At 54.6% G+C, this 16082-nt stretch overlaps 5 protein-coding genes across 5 annotated transcripts; 1 reads left to right on the plus strand and 4 right to left on the minus strand.

Moving 5' to 3' along the window:
* Positions 1–1334: 1334 nt before the first annotated feature.
* On the minus strand, positions 1335–7236 carry IWZ02DRAFT_501833 (nucleoporin subcomplex protein binding to Pom34-domain-containing protein). The gene is made up of 2 exons (XM_066770289.1): positions 7079–7236; positions 1335–7024 (listed from the first exon to the last, which is right to left on the minus strand). The coding sequence occupies exons 1-2, from the start codon at positions 7150–7152 to the stop codon at positions 1543–1545; spliced, it is 5556 nt and encodes a 1851-aa protein (XP_066619644.1). The 5' UTR covers positions 7153–7236; the 3' UTR covers positions 1335–1542.
* A 908-nt stretch (positions 7237–8144) lies between these two features.
* IWZ02DRAFT_68501 (uncharacterized protein) lies at positions 8145–9951 on the plus strand. The gene is made up of 6 exons (XM_066771069.1): positions 8145–8371; positions 8419–8545; positions 8603–8861; positions 8916–9224; positions 9278–9492; positions 9578–9951. Exons 1-6 carry the CDS (start codon positions 8319–8321, stop codon positions 9839–9841), a joined length of 1227 nt encoding a protein of 408 aa, XP_066619645.1. The 5' UTR covers positions 8145–8318; the 3' UTR covers positions 9842–9951.
* Positions 9952–11013: 1062 nt separating this feature from the next.
* IWZ02DRAFT_383559 (methionine synthase-like protein) lies at positions 11014–12495 on the minus strand (the record flags this gene model as incomplete). The annotated part of the gene is given in 4 exon segments (XM_066765281.1): positions 11014–11432; positions 11571–11765; positions 11780–12225; positions 12281–12495. 4 exon segments carry the CDS (start codon positions 12493–12495, stop codon positions 11014–11016), a joined length of 1275 nt encoding a protein of 424 aa, XP_066619646.1.
* Positions 12496–13318: 823 nt separating this feature from the next.
* IWZ02DRAFT_68618 (uncharacterized protein) lies at positions 13319–14432 on the minus strand. Its single transcript, XM_066771072.1, has one exon. It carries the CDS (start codon positions 14348–14350, stop codon positions 13718–13720), a length of 633 nt encoding a protein of 210 aa, XP_066619647.1. The 5' UTR covers positions 14351–14432; the 3' UTR covers positions 13319–13717.
* Positions 14433–14483: 51 nt separating this feature from the next.
* Positions 14484–15761, minus strand: IWZ02DRAFT_383821 (cyclin-dependent protein kinase-like protein Ssn3; the record flags this gene model as incomplete). Its single annotated transcript, XM_066765296.1, has 2 exons — positions 14484–15558; positions 15622–15761. 2 exons carry the CDS (start codon positions 15759–15761, stop codon positions 14484–14486), a joined length of 1215 nt encoding a protein of 404 aa, XP_066619648.1.
* Between the last annotated feature and the right edge of the window lie 321 nt (positions 15762–16082).

Genomic DNA, 16082 nt, shown 5'->3' on the forward strand with positions numbered 1-16082 from the left:
GGTGGGAGGAGTGTGACAAGTCTTCATGCGATGACGCTGCACCTCGTGTGGTGTTGCTTCGCGAGCACCAGCGACATGGCTCTATCCGATTCAGCAGAGGTCAATTGATAGGCCGTGGAACACACTCGACAGTATATTGCGCAGTCGCCGAGTCCTGCGCGACAAGACCTGAGCTATTCGTGGTTTTGTGCAACTTTGATGGAACGCCATTCAGCCGCATGTATCCAGAACGCTGGCCTCCCTGTAGTTAGGTTCTCATCCAACGGAAGAATCCATCTGGGGAATCGAGTCACTCATCTCAGAGACTGTTCAGCCCAAGAAGGCACCAGATGTGGACCGGCCCCCCGGCGACGTCACCAATGATGCGCCCCGCTTCGCAGCCTCACCATCGCTCCTTGACTTGTGGGTTGAGGTGGAGGAGAATTCTCATAGTGGAAAAGCAGCGTCTTCTGTCAATAAACGACCCTTCCCAAATGAGGAATATGGTGCGTGCCCGGTGCGCGCGGTACAACGATTGACGTCGGCTCGGCATTGCCCGGCATTTGGTGGTGGATTCGTTGCAGACCAATGGCCACACAACCCGACAATGGGGTAGGATGCTGCTGTGTACCGATCATTCAGCCTCATAGCCTTGGGGCCTGCCTTGCCGCCTGAGGGCCACGAGGAGCAGCAAATGCCAAAAATCGTCTTCTCTCCACTGTGGCGGTCTTGGACATGAAGCACACAGTCACCGCGGTAGGCACGTATCCTTCGTCTGCTTAACGGTGCGTCAGCTCAGCCGCTTGCGCGGGCGGTTCCATTTCGTCGTCTTGTTGCTTTTCTCCGTAGACGCTGGGCGCGCGACCTCAGACTGGTTTGGACCGTCATGGCGATAGGGCTGGTAGTTTGGATTCGTAGTCGTTTCCGGTGGGGATGATTGCCTGGAGTCGCGCGTTTCTTCACCGTAAAAGCTGTGACGCTGCGCTTAAGGAACGGGGAGGATCCGCGCAACCGAGCGGTTACGTCAGACGGTGAATCGGTCTTGGTGGGGGCATGAAAGGGCCATCTTTTGACCGCAAGTCGATTTGCGCGGCTCAAGGCGGGATTTCAAGACTTCTAGATGCCTCACGTCCAGATCCGGAGCCTTAATGGATAGACAGCCAAGACCATAATGAAGGCATGAAACTGGAACTTGTCGGCGGTGTGAAATGGCCAAGCGCTTTGTTGAAGTTTGATGTTTCGCGGATGGTCGAGTTCCTGATCGACTCTGGTTTGGTGGGTTTGTTTGAAACGGAAGGGCGTGTCGTTGATGCAAAGTTTGGTGTTGGAGGACAGTAGGCAGCCTGAAGGGCATTAGTGGCTCGATGCCTGAGTATAATTCCTGAGGCCGAAAATTCAACTCGGCATTCCATGTAGACGACACTCTACCCAATAAACTTCTTGGTGTTCAACTCATGGAGTCGCTTTTCCGCCCCAGTATGCAATCTCCTTCGTCAACTTCCTAGTTTTTTCCGATGAACTCCACCGCTTGGAAATGCCCCAAAAAGAACAAAGAAACCACCCCTATTGAGCCGTCTCAACACTAGCTACGAGACATTCCAACGCCTGCGTCAACTCGCCCAAAATCCTCTCCTCCAGTCTGTTCTCGCAAGAGCTACCCTCCTCCAATGGTTTCTTGCTTAGGAGCTCAACCTCCTTTTCCGTGACTGGCACTATCCTCTCCCTCAGACTCCTCCTACCTTGCACCCAGCCCTCCACGTCTTCCTTGACAACCGCCTTGTCCCACTTGAGCTCTAACATGCCCCCATCCACACCAGCAAGCTCGGGGTTCTCCTGACGGTACCTCTCCAGAACAAGGGAGATGAGGGCGAGAGAGTGTGCTTCGGCAGCAGAACTGAGGTTGACTCCACCGGCGTTCGGATCTTTGGCTGTAGGTGTAATACTGGGGTTCAGACATCCAGAGGCACGGGCAAGCTGCTCAGGGAATTGATTCAAGAAGGCGGCAACCTCTGGCGCCACGGCAGGTCCCACTGCGACCAGAATGTTCAGACAGAGCGGCAGGATTCCCTTGACCCAGATTGAGAAGAGACGATGAGGTGAGTCAAACGGTCCCATCCCTCTTGGTCGACGATATAGGTTCATCAGGTTTGCTGTGCTGAGGCGAGAAAGGACGCCCTCGACTGCGAGCATCTCTGCCATCGGGAAAAGGGAAGAAAGCTCAAGCAGGAAGAGAATGCTCAACTCGCCAAACACCGGATCGTTGTCGGGACCAACAATCAATTTGTCAGCCCACGTGAATAGCGATACTGCATATCGGACCGAGTTGCAGTTGGCGAGCAGGACGGTAATTTCGGCCTGGATTCCCTTGATCCCAGGAAGGCGGAGAATGCTCTGCAACAGGCCGCTGATAAGCACAAAATCCGCAGGCTCCACGCTTTTCGGGTCCTCATGCAGCTGACTGGCCAAAGACTGGAGGCCGCGTGCAACTACCTTGTCGAGAATTTCCAGAATTTGTGTCGTGTTCTCAGGCATGTTGTTCCTGATACCTCTTTCTTGCTGCGATGATCTCAGATGACCATCCGACCGAACGTGGGGTTGCACAGTCAAGAAGAGGATTTTTAGCAGTGTGCGGTAATAGTCGGCCTGCTCTCCCACAAACGCAATGTCGAAATCTTGACCAGACAGTCGAACGGTCTCCCAAGCCACGTTGAACAATCCTCGAAGGCGTTCACCCTTAAAGTCAGCGGCAACAAGCTTCTGCATCAGCACAAACGCAAATTCCGCCCGGATCAGAACCAAACGCGCGAAGAGCTGGTGAGATCCAGTGCCCTGCTGGTTGGCCGTAAGGCAATCCTCCGCCACTTGGGTCAGAATGTCCTCCATTCTGTTGTCCTTGTTGGCGATGCAAGCAAGCTCCGTTGCAAGGAGCTTCCAACTCTTCAAGAGCATGATCTGAGCCTCCACTTGCGAGAGATTGACGTTGGCCCTCTCGAGCTCGTTGCTGAAACCGCCTCTGCCATCTCTTCCAACCCAGGTCTGATCAAAGCCAATCACCTTCTTGGCAAAGTCCAAGTCATAGTAGTAATCTGTGCCGAACTCCGTCTTTTGCAGCGCCGTCTTTTTGAAGCTTGAAAGCTGACACCCGGGAAACCTTCTTTCAATGTTCCTACTGAGATTGGAATGTAAAGACTGGTTGTAAGAGGGCGGCTCCACTCCATGTGCAATGAGATAATTCAGCTTCGCCATGACGTGCTGTGCAGGGCGAACGTCACCCAGCTGGCGCGCATAATGGAGACACATGGCACCGATATCCGCAACCAATGAAGCCATGTGGACCTTGATGCAGTCCGCCACAAGCTCGCCAGGTGGACGATTTAGCGTACCGTGACTCATGTCGCGAACGAAGTCCATGATGGAAGTCAGGAATTGGCGGTGTCGATGCATGCTAGTCACTGCCCACGGCCAGTGATTCTGCGCCACACAGATGAATTGTAGCATTGCTACGGCCCGTCGAGGCACCAGATTCTGAATTTCACACAGTTCATCGAGCGCGATTTGCAAGACCGGCTTACCTCGGGGCCTGCCCTGAACTTGCTTTGCCGTACTTTTCAGAGAGTCGCGAGGGGTGTTGCCGGTGAGCAGGTAAATGGAGAACCATTGTTGCTTGCTGCCCACGACAGCTGAGAGTAATCTCCAGACATCAACCTCAAGCTGCTTATCTTTCAAGGGTCCGCTCATGATTGACATGACACTGAGGAACGCCTTGGCAGTTTCGGGGCCCAAGTGCCCGAGGAGAGACGGGGGCTCTCTGTCTCCTCTTGCTGCGCTCTTGACTAGCGTCTCAAACAGTCTGAGCACTGGTGACTTGAAGCTATCATGAGCTATGGACAGCCGTGCAAGGAGCGGCGAAGCCTTGAAAAGCTTCTTCTCAAGATATGACGTAGGCAGGTCCAAGAAGACGGTCGCCTGCAAGGCAAGGGAGGTGAGCTCAAGCGCGGAAATGGTAGAAGCCGTCCACAGCTGCACAGTCTTTACAGGGGTAGTCGTGGTGGGGCGATTGGTTCCGTAGAAGAATTGGTTGAGCAGGGCGTGGACTGAGATGTCATTGGCAGACTCCGAGGCGTAGGTGTCCAGAATGTAGGCAGCAGCGGGTGCGAGAACATCAAAAAGCTTTTGCTGCACATCGGTCGTCTCATTGTCAAAACCATAGACTGTTTGGAGGATGAGGTAGAAACTGTCGGTAATGAGCCAGTTCAGCTCTAACCTTTGCTCAACTGCTGCGAATCTCCAGCTAGGTGCGCTTTCAAACACACCAACCAAAGTTCTTGTAAAAGCCATGAGGACCTTGGTTTTGATTTTGTCGGAAGATGCCCCGCCCGTAGCTGGAGAGGCCGCGAAACGCACAGCGGCGCGGCTATTTTGCCGGCTGGAGACAGCATGCCCGATGCAGTCGTCCGTAAGCGCTTTGAGGAGCCGAGCACAACTCAGGAGGAAGTCGTACCGACCCGCGACCATCTCGGTACCTGACACAATGGCCTCGAGGTTGCCACCCGCGCCCTCGATATCAAGCAATCGGCTCCTTGTGAAGAAAGGCCAGACTCTGTTGGGGAAGACTGCAAGAAGGGCGTGGATGAATTGGATGCAGTTGACAAGCAGCTCCAGAGAGCCTTCGGAATTCGGCCTCTCGCGCAATCCTTGGAGCTCTTGTTCAAAAATGTCGAAAATCAAACTGATGATGTCGCCTTGGTCGTCCTCAAGACCTTCGCTGGCATCCTCCAAAATGCTCTGGGCTTCTACGTTTGGATCTGCGTCTGCACTGCGGGCTTTGATAGAGGCGGTTATCAACATGGCGAGCAGGCCAATGTATTCACTCGCAATCTCTATGCTGATATTCCCACCGCTTCCCAGTTCGATGACGTCGTTGCCTGCAAGATAACTAGACAAGTGCGTCGCCAGGTAGCGTAGCACCGAGTGCCTGTAAACCCAAGCAACAACGAGCGGTCTGGCATCTGGATTAAGAACGTAACCGACAGTCCTAGCAGGCAGGATATGTTTGGACTCTACTTGGAGAATGTCCTCGGCCAAGACGGCTTCATTGCCCTCGGGATTCTCGACGATGGGGCGCTTGGTTGATTTCTTGTTCCAAAAGAGGCTCAAATCCTCTGTAAGCTCGACTGCGTAAGAGTTTTCTTCCTCGCGAATCGGAGTGTACGAGACAAACTTGGGGGGCAGAGTCTGAGTAAACTGGGCCTTGTTTTGCAGCCAATCTGCCACCAGAAGATTGCCTTCTTCATTGAGTTCAGCAGCGAAACATGCGGCTCTGCACATTTTGAGCAGAGGCAGAGTTTCGTACGGGTATCGCAGTTTGGCTTCTTGAAGTATGCCAAGGCCGTCCTCTGCCAGAGCAGCATCTAGGACCGGGTCTCTTGCTTCAGCTGCTGGCTTGTCGATGAAGTCCCAGTAATCTTGTCCGCCATTGACGACGGCAAGCACGCTCAGGATGACTTCAGGGGAATATTGCACCGTGAACATCCCGTCACGAATGAGGGACATCAGCTGGAAGCGCATGCGGTTTTCGAGATGAGAGTCGACCCATGATCTAATTCCCTTATTGCTGCGGCCAGATCGTCCATCAAAAATCTCTCTTACGTTCAACGCCAAGTCGGAAGTCAGTTCGTGCACCCTCGCAGCCGCCACTGTCGCCTTTGTCAGAAAAACAAGCGGCTCGTCGTCGATTTCCAGGTCGATGGTGACAAAGGCGTCGTGGATCTTCTCCACAAGAGTACTCTGAGAGACTGCGCCACCCTGGGTCAGAGCATGATCGCGTTCCTGCACTAGCACAGCACTCTCCTGCTTGCAGATGAGGCCGAATATCACAAAGGCAAAGGCACCCAATGTAGCCGGTGTTGGACCTTCACTAGCCAGAAGGAAGATGTCCAGGAGATTTTGGAGGCACTTTGTGTTGTGCACCCACTTTTCGCCTTGCAACTCGCCCTCCACCCCCGGGTTCGCGCCATCTGTTTCAACGAACTTTAGAGCCGCTGGAAGGTTGAGGATTGCCACTGAAACCATGGCAACGAGGATTTGAAAGTGAGGAACCAAAGCGGGTTGGTTTTGAAAGGGCAAGACGATGTCTCTCAAGAATTTGAGATCCTCCAAGAGCCGGAACCAGCTCAAGACGTAGTTTTGGGGGAGTGGCTCAGTAGCAAAGTCGGCGTGAGTAAATACCAATTGAAGAAGCAGACCGGCTTCCGCAAATTGGCAATGGCTCCACAACTCTGCCGCTTGAACACTTCCTCCCTGGTCTTTGAACCATTTGTCGCCCGCATAACACTCGGTCAAACGGACCCGGGTTTCTTCGATGCCACGGTAGATGGAATCTTCGCCTTGCGCCAAGAAAATCTTTCTTCCAAGCTCTTGAACCCATTGCGCACATGGTTTCCGATCAGTTGTGCCCAAACGCTCTTCTTCCAAAGTCGCAGCTCCAATGCGGGCGACGAGGTCGCCCACGCGCAGGATATGTATCCTCTCAGAAGTGTAGACATCGAGAATTCGAAGCCGCCTCTGCTCCTCGGTGTTGAAAGCTGCAAAACTCTGACCAATGCTGCTGGCCGTCGCGGCCAAGATGGATGACTTGGGCAAAAATGTCGATGAACCCAGATTGGCACCTCCAGCGGCGTCTTGCACGCTAAGTGTCTCCTCTTCCGTAAACCCACTCAGGAGCTGTGCAGCAGGACGGGCCTGCCACTCGAGCAAAACAATCCGGAGCGCATCTACTTCATTGACATTTGCCTCTCCAGACAGCCATTCTGTATCCGCCTTGATTTCTTTGATATCATAGTGGTCATTTTCTCCTGGGGTGACGTTGATGGCGGCAGTTTTGGTCTCGTAGCCTGATTTCGACTGGGGATTCGGCGGCTGGAAGGGCTCGAATGGTTTGTTGAGCGCGGCGGCAACGCTCTCGTCATTTAAGAAGTTACTTAGGGTATCATTTTCGCTATTGGGATCTTGGTTCGAGAGGGCTGAAAACACGTCCTTCCAGGACCTAAAGCAGTCAGTAGAGCCCATCAGATGCGCTGTGTTGATGAGGTGTGCGTACAGGAGCGGCTGCTCTCCGCTAAGGCATTTGTCCAGGGGAGGAAAGACAGCGGCGTCTCCAGATGGTGCGGCCATGTCGCGCGTATATGCGCTTCAGCTTGCGCACTCAAAATGCCATGGAGTGGTGTGGCAGGGAATGGAAGAGTCGAGCTACTGTAGATGGGAGCTTTGGGGAAAACACCGCGACCGACGCGGTCCGAGTGCAAGCGCGCTCCTTCCGCTCCGCCCACCGCCAAGACTCTCCGACGCCTCTTCAACCACCACTTACACCTCTTCCTACACCATACCGTGACAAGTCTTCACCATCACGAAAATCCAGTCCTAATTTTGGCATCTCAGAACTTATCGCGACTCACCAACAGCATCCACAAGCAAGCACGCCTTCATCAGTCAATTGGTGCGACAGGAAACATCTTCGCAATCGCCGACTTGACCCTTCGCTGCCCCGCTTCCAGGCAGCCTTCTGCTTGCCCTTATCCTTTAGACAGATGACCATCTTTGTCGCCAAGTCTTGGAGAGATGTCGAAAAGACGTCTAGAAGCCCGGAAGAAATCAAGATACGCCCGCTTGACTTGGAGAATCATTGAGCGAAGGCGCACATATGTCTTTGAAATGTGCTCCAATCCTCGAAACTGCCTTCCTCGCAAAGACAAGCGCTCCTCGACATATTTTTGACCAGCACGGACAGCGATATTTGAGTCAACAGCCCAGTCTTGGCCCACTCAGACGTCCGATGCTGTTGCGGCTGCCTCACTCCCACCAACCAACTTCCGGGCTAATCCATCTTCGCCCACCTTGATTTTGTGCATACAGCAATGAAAAATTGTCACGCGCTTGTTGAAGCATTCCAAAACTTCGCTCCCGTCGTCACGAACCTTTGCTGAAACCTTCATCCGACGACATTCGAAACCAGCCACATTCGGACCTCCGGCTTCATACCGTGAGGCGCCTCAGCCATGTCGAAGCCTGAACTCTAGGTGCAGAATCTGGCCCTCAAGGACGAGCCATGTTTTCGTCTTCAATGCGTGGTCCCGCGCCTTGCCAATTCGGTTTAGATGCGGTTCGCCCAGAGAGCTTGCCTCGCAACGCATATTCATATAAACTGATTTGTTCCGCAACACTTAGCTCTTTCAGCCAGTCTTTCTCTTTGTTTTTGCCAAAGTTGGACACACTTTCCTTTTTTCTCAGAAACGGTTTGTTGCGAATATTCTAAGCATTGGATTTCGACTACCATTTTCGTAATGTTTTTAAGGCTCGCTCTCGTAGCGTGCCTACTGGCACTGGCGGATGCTCGGTATGCCTTTGGGTCGTCTCTTCGAATCATCTACTCACCCAAGCCAGCACTGGTCAGGAGCAGATACCAATCGCCGCAATCAGGGCCATTAACGGCGACAGACGAGGGCAGGCCGATGCAATAGCTGACCGGGCCGTCACCGACCTATTGACCACAGCCAACTCATGTGATAAGGTATATCAACACGACATCCTCAGTCGAACATTATTGGACTGACCAATGCCAAACTAGCTCCGCCGCGCAGACCAAATCATCGCTCAACTAGGAAATGGCGCGGATTCCCTCAAAGCCGCCATCGGGATGGTGGCAGCCGAGAAGAACTTCAACAACGACAGGGGCTCAGGCTTGCCGGCCGTCTGCGGCGAACCCGCTCTACCTCAAACCCCACAGCTGAGAGGCATCACCCCTCTCATCGACCCAGAGGTGCTCAACGCCCAGGTGGCAAACCAGTTGTCGGCAAAGACGGAGGCCGCTCCCATCGACGCAAGAGGTATGTCCCGTGAGCCGATCGACGACGAGATTCATGAGTCTAACCATTTTTCAGGCTTGAGTATTGCCGACCTCATGGTAGCGAATGGGTTTACCCAGTTTATCAGAGAGTCACTGGACGGATCTACCACCAACAGCCAAAACCAAAATCCAGCTCCCCCCTCAAACAATCCCAATGTGAACCCAAATTCCGCAAATTCAGGCGAAGGCGGAAATGGTGCTGGAGTTGGCACGAACAATCCCAACGCTGGCGGTGCCGGCGTTGCTGGAGCGGGAGCTGGCGGCTCAAGCAATGGGAACACAGGTGTCACAGCCTCAGGGGGCGGAAGCACAGGCATCGGTGGTGCGAGTGGAAGTGGAAGCAGTAAGTCGACCTTCTCAATATCACCCGCATCCTCACTCTCACATGTCTTACAGTCAGCGACCCTCTCGTCATCAGCCCTCAATTTTCGGGACAGGGGCAAACGGCGCAAGCCGCGAGCAACGAAGTCAATCTCCAAGCGTCAAGCATCAGCGGAGTCGACTTTGGTAAATGCGTCCCAACCATGAAATTCGAAGGCGAACTCGACGGCAGGTCCGCCAACGAGGGCGCATTCCAAGCCATCGACCCACAAATTGCCGCCGGCCAGCAGGTGCGTACCATCTCCCGTCCCCCACCCTCATCGAATTCTCCCATTCACCAAGCACCATAACCAAACTGACGCTCTTCTCTCTCAGTCTTCCGGCGACCCCAAAGACATCACATCGCGCATATGCTCCCAAGTCAGCAGCGCCGCATGCGGCGCCAATGACGCGGCAAAGGGCGCATGCGAGTCAGCAAGGGCGCAAGTCGCGGCGCAGAAAGACAACGACAAGGGCACGGCGGACGCGTGGAACACGGCGCTGGGCTTCGCCGGGACCAAGACGAATCCGGGTGGCGGCCGCGAAAACCCTCGCAGTCGGCGGCGGCGGCTCCGGAGTCGGGGCTTCGATGCGTCGTAGAGTGCTTCTTTTTTTTTTTTTTTTTTTTTTTCGTATTTGGCGGGACAAGGGGGTTGGAATGGGGTTGGCAGATGCGGAGGCGTATGTAAACGAGGGCTTGTGGGTGGGCGGGTCGGTGGATGGGTCGTGGTAATTTGATATATACCTTCTTGTTGAACAAACTGCGGCTTCCTGGGGGTGGGTTTTCAAACGGAGTTCCGATTCATTCTTCGGTCATAACGCGCATCATCTATCGTCAAGTTATGCAGGCCAAGCATACCAATGGGCTCCGATGTCCAGCGAGGAGAGGCGAAGAACGAAGGCGCCGAGCACCGCAAAAGCAGGGCAAAGAAAGAAAAAAAAAAAAAAAAAAAAACCCCCCGATGACGACGACCTCGGCACAAGGAGCAGCAAGTCTAGATTTGTGTTCGTGGCGCACTTCGATTCTCCAGTACTTGCTTTACCTTTTGTTGGCCCAATACTGCCGGTAACTAACTACCTGTACCGGCCTAATGTAGCCGGGGCCCCTCAAACGACTAGGTAAGATAGTAAGTAGGAGGTCTGATGCACGGTCCCGTCCTTGTATAACAAACAATGCGTTCGTCCATTACTGCCCACCCGCGCTGCCGCCTCGAGCAAAAGGAGATGTCGTGGGAGGCAGCCTCCTATCGCCGCCCTGTCTGCCTTGCCTGCCTGCCTGCCTGCCTGCCTGCCTGCCTGCCTGCCTGTCTGTCTGTCCCTTTAGTGTTGAAGCCAAAGGGCGCCCTGGCTTTCTTTTCTTTCCTTTCCTTTTCTTTCCAAGCAACTTAGCCGCTACACCACCAGTCGCCGCTGCTGCTGCCGCCTGTTCGTCTCAAACATGGGTGCTACCACCTAGGTACATGTACCTACTACCACTGAGCCAGCCAGCCAGCCAGCCATTCAGCCGTGTTGAATCCAACCCAGTACAACGCAGTCGAAGACAGGAACGTCCGCCCATTTCCCGTACGCCAAGGAAATGCTCCATCAACACTCGATTCAAACACCACACCACACACCGTCCACGCGCCTCTCACCCCTCCCATTTTGTCTTCATCTACTTTCACGACTCCACTCCAAAAGCACCACAGACCCCTCCCAGGAAAGCATACGCCACGCCACGCCACGCTGCACCACCTCATGACTTCATCACCGCACTACCAATCGCGCGCCCCTTACGCCTGCCCGGGCCAAATCTCATCCGCAATCTGGCGCACCAACTGCAACTTCCTCCACATACCATCCCAATCAATAAGATTCCCCTCCTCATGACTCGCAAAACCGCACTGCGGACTAACGCCCAAACTGTTAAGCGCCTGCTCGCGCGTCTGCCCGCGGCCCGCCGCCACCACATCCGCTGCCTCGTAGACGCGCCGCTTCATCTCCTCTTTGTCCTCGAGCTTCGGGAACTTGGACGTGACGACCCCCAGAACAGCGTTCTTGTGCGCCGGTAGCGCGGCGAGTGGCGCGAAGCCGCCCGCCCGCGGCGTGTCGTATTCGAGGTAGTAGGTTGATGCGTTGAGCGTTTGGAACAGTTTCGTCGCGATGCGGTCGTAGGCGCCTTCGGCGAAGTGGCGCGAGCCGACGAAGTTGCCTGGTTGGGAAGGTGAGGTTAGTTCTCTATAGGGAGAGAGAGGGTGGGTTAAGGCGGGGCGTAGGAGTGGGGCAGAGGGGAGGGGATGCGGAGAGAGTTGGATCGCCTGCAGACGCATCGTCCCGCAGATTTACGCACCTCTGCACAGGTGGATGCCGATGTGCATGTCGGCAGGGACCTTGGCGATGCAGTCGTTGTACAGCTTGATGTACGCGTCGAGCGTCTCGTCGGACGAACGCTTGTTGCGGTCGTCGTTCTTCCAACCGTCGAGCATGCTTTCGGAGCAAAAGTCTGCCGCGTTGTGAGCCTTACGTACCGTATTACGCATGGCGCCTTTCGGAAGGCACGCTCGATCAATGACTTACACGCCAGGTTGGGGTCGTCGTATTGGACGTTGCGCACGCCGGCCTTGTATAGAATGTCGAGTTCCGTCTGGTACGCTTTGGCAATGTCGGCAAAGTACTCTTCGTCGCTGCTGTAAACGTCGGTGGGGTACGCCTGTCCCTCCCTGTAGCGCAAGTGGTACCAGTTGGGCGCCGCGAGCGTGAGCTTGATCTCGTCCCAGCGCTCCTTGGGCACGAGCGTCTTGAGGTGTTCGACCTGGCTGATATAGCTCGACTTGCCCTTATGTCTGATCTTGCCGACGCAAATGACCGTCTCGCCCGGCACGTGGTTCGTCTCGAGGAAGGCGGCCATGTCGGGCACGTAGGTGCGGAACATGTCGAGCGAAGGCTGCTGGACCTCCTTCATGCCTTCGAGCGTGGGCCAAAAGGAGCCCCAGAACATGTGACGCCTGCGTCTAAAGTCAGGGCGGCTGCGTTGCGATTAAATCGGCAACTACTACGTACGTGTACTCGCCATCGGTCAAGGCGCGGAATCCGAGTTCAATCTGCTTCTCGACGGCTTGCTTGATGGAAGCATCCTCGACTGACTTCAGAGCTTCAGGCTTGAGCTTGCCCTCGTGGACAGCCTGGCGCTTCTCCAGGAGCTCTTTGGGACGGAGCAACGAGCCAAGGTGTTCAGCGCGGAATGGAGGGTTGTGATGCTCCTTGGTCGCAGACATGTTGGGCCGAGTTGAAAATGTAGTAAATCAGAGTGTATCGCTGGTTGTTTGAACGTGTGGACGGGACAACCGCAGCGATAGGGAGAGGGGAAAGAGTATGAGGAGAGGAGGGCTGAAGAATTGGATTTCAGCTGCTAAGCTCCGGAAGACCCCTCTGTGGGGTAAGATCCAAACAAGCCGACGAAGGCGGAATACTCGACTTCCATGATTGGCCCGTTCAAAAAGTTTAGTGGGTAAAAATGTCCGTGGAGAGGGTGGAGACGCTCCGCTGTCGTATGCTCGCTGAAAAACTGGACCGGTCCTTGGAAGTGAGGAAGAAGCTGGAGTGTTGTTCCAGGGATTGGCGGCGTTCACCGGCTTTGTATGCTTCCGTGGCTACTTTTGTTCAAAAATACGGCGATTGTGCTTTTGAAATGGTCATTTGATCAAATCACTGCCTGTGCAAGCTATCAGCGAAAGCGTGGTGCCAATTCGTCCGTCAACACTGGCGGATGCACAACTTGAACGCTGCGTGGAAGATATGTCGTCAAACCGATGCTCGTCGGATTTAGGCGGGGGGCTCATCCGACTCATGACGCAGCCGGGTTCTGGGAACTCGTTAAAAGTGGGGTCCCTCCCGGGGGATCAATGGACCCTGTCGGCAGCTTGGATGTTGCCCGCTCGTAATTGCGTACTCGCAACCGCTTCCAAACTCGGTTGATTGGTCGATTTCTACATCATGGGCCTCGATTCACTGCGTCGGTGGAGGCATCAGCCGATGTCTGCTCTATGAATGGAGTGGGGAGATTTACCTCATGCCCAAGAAACTTCCTTCTCCAAAGCCTGCATTCTTGCCTAGAAAATCAGAACACCATGAGTGAAGGACGCAAGTAAAAACGGAGAATAAAGGAAAGAATCTATTCTAGAGTCTAATGCACAACGCTAAGCAACCCGGATGCAATGCAATGCCGAAAATGCAAAGGCCCAAGCCTTGCAATGAGTAGCCAATTCTTTCTGGCTGTCTTTCTGACAGAGAGGTCGCCACGACTTCCAAGATCCTACGGTACTGATTGAAGTAAACAGGAGTTGGCGGCCAGACCATTCCTGGCAATACTTGCTGCGATGAAAATGCACTCGTCTTTGGGGAGCTGTGGAACATTCAAGTGGGAACGAGTCCATACGAGTCCGAGATGCGCTCTGTCAACCCGAGCTCACGCGTCGATGATCCAGACAAGCAGCCAATCTAGTCGCCGCAAGGAATAAGATCGACGGATGACGCTTCGCTAGCCACTGAAGAGCTTGGGCTGAGAACTGGCGACGAAGGTTTGTCGCCAACGCATTCGGCTTCCTCGGGAGCGTCCGTCAATTTTCCTGGCGACGGACCAAAGACGGAAGTTGTGTACTTGAATGATGTTTCCGGGCTGGCTAATGGTGATGGCTGTACGCCGAAGTACAGCTCCTCCATTTCCTGCAGACTGGGACCATCTCTCCCCGTGTCTTTCGGCAGGATTCCTTCGAGGGGCCGGGAAAAGTCATCGGGTAATGCTTCGAATGGCGTCGTTTCTGGGCTGGCTAGTGGTGACGGCTGTACGCCAAAATGCAACTCCTCCATTTCTTGCAGACTAGGGCCATCCTCCACCGTGTCTGTCGGCAAGACTTCTTCGAGGGGCTGATAAACATATTCGGGATAGGCTTCGGCTAGTAAATCCTCGAGACAAGAGTTCGGATGCTCCTGGTAGATAGCTTTGTCCTCCACAGTTGATGTACCCTCTTCGGGGATGGGGGAGTGTTCTGCCTCTCCATTCAGAGCCCATGGGCTTAGTCGTGAAGCAGCACGAACAAGGCGAGTAGAGCGCCATTGGGTGCGAACCTGCATAACGCGGCTGAAAACCTCCAGGACAGCCTGACTCGACCAGTCCTCGTTGATCTCAGGCGACTCATCCTGCTCAAAATGCCATCAGCAAAAGGCAAGCACGAGCAAAAGAGGACGGGGGCTCTGATTTTGACAATCAGACCTCCTTGAGCCTCTTAGACGGTCTGCCTAGTAGGGTATTATCCGGAAGCCCACTGCGCTTGGAGCCTGGTAGACTCGACGTCCTAATGTCGTTGTCGTCGGCCTTGACGGCGCGGCGCGGGTATTCAATCTTGGATCCTTCGAAGCAATTGTCACTGGGCTTCTGGCCATCAGCCAGTCCGACCTTGAAATATGGATGGTGCAAGGCCTGCTCAGCGGTGAGACGTTTCTTGGGGTCGTATTCAAGCAAGCCATGTAGGAGAGCGTAGCCCTCTGGACCAGGAGTTTCGCCAGGTCTATCGGGATATCCATTGGTTCTCATGCAAGAGTCGTACCAGGCGCGGAGTCCCATGGGCCTGTTGATGCGTGGATTGCCGGCAGAGAGCGAGGGAAGCTGCCCATGCTCGGGCATCGCACGGAGGAGTGGCCACTCTTCGAAGCGAGGCATGCCCATGATCTCGACTATCCTCTGCATCTGGTTCCGTTGAAATGGTGGCTGTTTCTTGTTGTCCAACTTGGCCTCTTCGCCCTTGAAGATGGGCCGCAAAGCTAGCAGCTCGGCAAAAATGCATCCAACCGCCCAGAGGTCGACGGCAGGGGTGTAGTGCCTGGCGCCAAGCAAGAGTTCCGGAGCACGGTACCAGATGGTGACAACAACTTTATCACCGCTGTAGAGGGAGCCTAGGGGCTTGTAAAATAATCTTGCCAATCCGAGGTCACCAATCTTGACGGCGCCGGCGCCCGTGACCATGATGTTAGCCGGTTTAAGGTCACGGTGCATGACCCAATTTCTATGCAGATAGTGGAGACCTTGGAGCAACTGATACAAAATGGATTGGATGGTCCGAGCTGGAATTGGCTGGCGGGGCGTCTGGGTGTGGTGATGGACAATCTGGAGCAAGTCGTGTTCGGCATACTCAAAGACGATGAAGATGCACTTGTCCTCGAGAATGATTTCGACCGTGTGGACCACGTTTGGGTGCTCGAGCTCTGTGCACAGGGCCATCTCGCGAATGGCAGATTGGGAGATGCCCGTGTACTGAATCTCGCCCTCCTTGTCCGGCTTGAACCTGCAAGAAGAGAGGTTAGACGACGGGTTGCCTGATGGGGAAATGGGACAGGGATGGGCAAACTTTTTGATGGCAAACAGGCCAACCTGGCCGGTCCTGCTCTGAGCCTTGAAGACTCGTCCGTAGGTGCCACTGCTGATGAAGCCCAGGATCTTGTAGCGTTCCTGGACGCGCTTCTTGATCGAGTAGCCGCCGGCCAGCATGACGGCGGGATCAGAGGATGGAGCTGTGTCGGGGTCGTGGTTAGGATCGCGGATGGGAAAGGCGCCAGCGCACGACAAGAGCAAGAAGCAAGCAAGGCGGCAAGGGCGGCACTAAAATGCCGTCCGTTTCAGAGGACAAAAAGGAACGAGCGAAGACTAGAAAAGGACGGAGAGAAGGGTCAAGGTCAAGGTCAAGGTCAAGGCTGGGCTGGATTGGGCTGGGCTAGGCTGGGCTGGGCTGGGCTGGGCTGGGGTTTATCGATACCGAACGTGGCATGAGGTAAGCTGCCGTTGGGGTGCATCATTGCACCGGCCAGCAAT

The sequence above is a fragment of the Phyllosticta citriasiana genome (genome assembly GCF_038021145.1).
Source record: "Phyllosticta citriasiana strain CBS 120426 chromosome Unknown IWZ02scaffold_13, whole genome shotgun sequence".
Taxonomy (NCBI): Eukaryota; Fungi; Ascomycota; class Dothideomycetes; order Botryosphaeriales; family Phyllostictaceae; genus Phyllosticta; species Phyllosticta citriasiana.

Coding starts and splice junctions, on each gene's coding strand:
- IWZ02DRAFT_68618 (XM_066771072.1), bottom strand. CDS start 14,350: ATGCAGGTTCGCACCCAATGGCGCTCTACTCGCCTTGTTCGTGCTGCT.
- IWZ02DRAFT_501833 (XM_066770289.1), bottom strand. CDS start 7,152: ATGGCCGCACCATCTGGAGACGCCGCTGTCTTTCCTCCCCTGGACAAA. Junction 7,025..7,078: donor AGCGGAGAGCAGCCGCTCCT/GTACGCACACCT, acceptor TGACTGCTTTAG/GTCCTGGAAGGACGTGTTTT.
- IWZ02DRAFT_68501 (XM_066771069.1), top strand. CDS start 8,319: ATGTTTTTAAGGCTCGCTCTCGTAGCGTGCCTACTGGCACTGGCGGAT. Junction 8,862..8,915: donor CGCTCCCATCGACGCAAGAG/GTATGTCCCGTG, acceptor ACCATTTTTCAG/GCTTGAGTATTGCCGACCTC. Junction 9,493..9,577: donor AAATTGCCGCCGGCCAGCAG/GTGCGTACCATC, acceptor CTTCTCTCTCAG/TCTTCCGGCGACCCCAAAGA.